The sequence below is a fragment of a genome (assembly GCF_019968985.1).
Source record: "MAG: Porospora cf. gigantea B chromosome Unknown PgB_NODE_2413_length_3580_cov_146.278, whole genome shotgun sequence".
NCBI classification, from domain to species: domain Eukaryota; phylum Apicomplexa; class Conoidasida; order Eugregarinorida; family Porosporidae; genus Porospora; species Porospora cf. gigantea B.
The window spans coordinates 1-3,580 of NW_027178828.1; the positions used below are offsets into that span (position 1 = coordinate 1).

The window sequence follows — 3,580 nt, forward strand, 5'->3', positions numbered from 1 at the left end:
GCAGTTTCTTAGCAGAGTTTCTTTGGTCACAGGAGTGCGTTGTCAATCTAGAGGCGTGCTCTCTCGTGCGTACAACTGCAGAAAGTCCTCTGAAGTTCCTCAGCGCCAGCGCTCGCATTCTTGCGTTGTGCGTACTTGAACAAGAAACTACTTTCGGCTGTGATAGTTTCTTATACCGGGACCAGCGGCTCATAACGTCTCGCGTCTCTTTGTATCGCAAAGGATTGAAATTCACTCGATGCAGGCCAAACGCAGAGTCCAATGCTGCCTTCCGGGCGGCGGATCAGGCCAGCACGCCAATGCACCTTCTCAATGAGTCGATTCCAGAGATGCTGTTGGCATTTGCGAAGGCGGCGGCCGAGAGTAACGCAGCCAGCTACGACCTGGGTCGTTTTGAGAGATACGGCGTCAGCTCGGCGTCGGTGCTGGGATGGGAGTACGAGAGAGTACTGGACGTCTTGTCGTTCGTTTTGAAGATCCAAGAGACAGTAGAGGGGACTGTACCATCGGATTGCTGCCCTCTCTTTGACCGTCACTTCCACTCCACCCATTGCCGAGTTGGACGCATTCGAAACCACCTGAGATTCGTGGAGAGCCCAATAATTAATAACATACTCAAGCATTTTAAATACCAATCCCTGTTTTCCCCTTTGGACGCGTCCGTGTTTTCAGGTGCTTTGCGCCCCGCAGACGTTGCGTCCCTGGACAGCGTGTCAGCGCTGGCTCCTGCACCCGCTCCTCCGACCCTGCCGCTGCCCATGGAAGAGGAGTGGCGACCCAACTCTGCTCCTGTGGATTGTTTTGTGCAGCTGTTGAATATGGCCAGCGGTCAGGACACGACACGCGACGTAATAGCGACCCCTCACCAGATCCTTGATGACGCCTGCTGTGAGATGGTTTTTAATACGTACCGCGACTATCTTGATAAGACGAGACCGGTTCCGAGCTTCGTTTCAGCCTGGGGCCCTGTTGCTATGGGACATAGAGTGAGTTGCGGAGAGGCCGCACACAGGTCAATGAGTGCCATGAGTTCTACACGCGCGAAACAAATAACTCGCTGGCCGGGGCCTCCCCCGTGGAAGCCGGCGTTGCGGAATCCAACAGCGTATCCCCAAGCTCCTCTCTGGATGCCACTAGGACGGTTAGGTTTTCCGGAGACTGTGTCTACGAGTACCCGTACGACTATGTTTGCGACTCGCCCCCACCCTCAACGGCATCTCCGCCGTTCACACCGGCAATGACGCCTCCCAGGCGTGGAAAATCCTTGCGGACTCCTGACCTCGTTCGTGCAAGACAGGAACTCACGTTGTACTCGCGTTTGGCTGCGACGCCAGCGCTCACGCTGTTGAAGTACCTAGGCCTCGGCCGAGACCTGCTCTCCTCGCCTCTTCCCTGCGGGCTGCACCCCTCGTTGCTGCCAGGTACATTCCCTCCCAACCTAGAACGCCTGCTTTTCCACCGACTGGGCGTCTCCCCCGAGGCGGGCCGCTACGCGCTGGTCCATGGCAGCGTGGCGTATGTCGAGTTCGCGGAGGTTTGTCTGCTACTGCGGTTCCTGCTCTGCGGACCGTTCCGAGGACGTCTCCGGCGCCAAATGCGAGAACACGGTGTGGAGGCGACGTTCTCTCAATCCCTTGAGGGTGTTCTGTGGATGGGAGCCGCCACGAGCCAGGAAGGTCAGAATTCTAATCTCATCGTGTCAGAGACGAACGTACTCCATCGAACTCTCGAGTTGCTCCGAGTTTTTCACACATACTTCGACATGGATGCTCCGAGACACAGTGCAGACCTCAAGCTCCAGCTGCTATCGGACGTCGAATGGCGCGGAATCTGGAAGGGCGAGTCACCCTATCTTCTCAGGTACACCGCTGTGACTGAACGCACAGTCTATAACTGCGTTTCTTACTCCTCCGAGGAGCCGTTATCTCAGCGCACAGCAGCGCGATACTACTTCCACAAAGATGCCGGTCTCTTGGCTCGCTTGATCTCAATTTTGCTGGAGGAGGCCGGTGACTCCAGCTACCGCACAACGCTGTCGGCGTGCGTGGAGAGCTCATTGCGAGGCGCGCATCCCTTGATTGGTGTGTTTGCAGCTGAAAGCGGCCTGGTCGAGGTGCTAGTCGAGAGCATCCTTTCACGCTGTGGCGGCCAAGCAGCCTGCGATTCGCTGGCCGAGATAGTGCGTTTCAACGCCGTGGGGCTAGCTAATCTGTTTCATTGTTTGGCGGCTGTGCCGTCAGGAACTGCCGAGTTGAGAGACGTCCTTCTCGACAACCCCGTGGACTCGGTGGTTCTGGTTCGGGCATTGATCTTGACTGTCGAGTGGCTTACTCAAGTGCAAGAGGCGGCAGATATCTGCGCAGGCGCCAACTGGTTCTCTATGCACCCGTATTTTTCTTTACTCTCAGTAGATGTGGGCCTGGATACATACACCAGGCAAGACGGGCTATGTCCTCAGCCGGCTGACTTCGACATCCTCTGCCCCTCCTTCGCTGCATCTAATCCTGGCATGCAGTGGCCGTTCTGTTGTGCGGACGGAACACGCCACATGCCTGGTCGGGGCCTGCGGCTGCTTCCCACCTTGTTGGAGGTCCGGGAGGGCATTGCTCCCGAATCTTCTCCTTACGACAACGTGACGTTACCTGACGAGGCGATTGCTCTGGTGAGCAGTCTTAAGACGCCCACGATAGTGGGGAGCGTCCGGGCAGTGCCGTCGACCGACCTCTCGCTGGAGAATCGCTGCTGCGTCAACACCAGCCTGCTGATACTGGTGTTGGACTTTTTCGACGGGGATGTTGACACGCGTATTGCTGAGCTGAAGACCGAGTTCTGCAAGACTGATAAGACTTGCGACAGGCATGACGCCTGTTGCGGGCTGGAAGATTTTAAGTGAGTCCCTTCGGCTGGTCACATGCAGGAAGCTGTTGATGCCGTGGGCTCGTCAGTATCGTCAGTGGCAACGCGACGCCCGCCTGCTGGAGTTCACGTGCCAGATTCCCCATCAGGTGTTCGTGTCTTTTCTAGACGTGTTAATGGATAAGATGGGCTAGAGAAAGAAATCTAGTCCAATTCACCCCACAACCATATTATGTACCTGGCCGATATTAGCATTTACGATGATGAAGAACTTCATTGCTAAAGGGTCATCGAAAGCGAAGAGTGCCTTCGTTCAACATTACCCAACAGCGCGTCTGCATCCAATCGGGGAGTGCCCCTGGCTTTCAACAGACAACATTCTTCTCGGACCAGTGCCATGAGCTGTTCTTGGTCTCGGCATCCGAGGCGTTAGGGACACGGGAGCCACTCCGATGATGACATTATACGACGTCCTAATCTGATGACGACACTGGTTCGATTATCTGAGAGTTGGGGGCCAGGGCATTCTGGGATGACTTAAAAATGCGTTCGGACTCTGATGACGATTAAGGATCGAACTGACGTTAGGGACACGGGAGCCACTCCGATGATGACATTATACGACGTCCTAATCTGATGACGACACTGGTTCGATTATCTGAGAGTTGGGGGCCAGGGCATTCTGGGATGACTTAAAAATGCGTTCGGACTCTGATGACGATTA

General features: G+C 55.5%; 1 protein-coding gene across 2 annotated transcripts; it reads left to right on the top strand.

Moving 5' to 3' along the window:
- Positions 1-32: 32 nt before the first annotated feature.
- On the top strand, positions 33-3,050 carry KVP17_003815 (uncharacterized protein; the record flags this gene model as incomplete). 2 transcript variants are annotated; one of them, XM_068521464.1, is made up of 3 exons in its annotated part: positions 330-986; positions 1,013-2,889; positions 2,918-3,050. In XM_068521464.1, 3 exons carry the CDS (start codon positions 330-332, stop codon positions 3,048-3,050), a joined length of 2,667 nt encoding a protein of 888 aa, XP_068376552.1.
- Between the last annotated feature and the right edge of the window lie 530 nt (positions 3,051-3,580).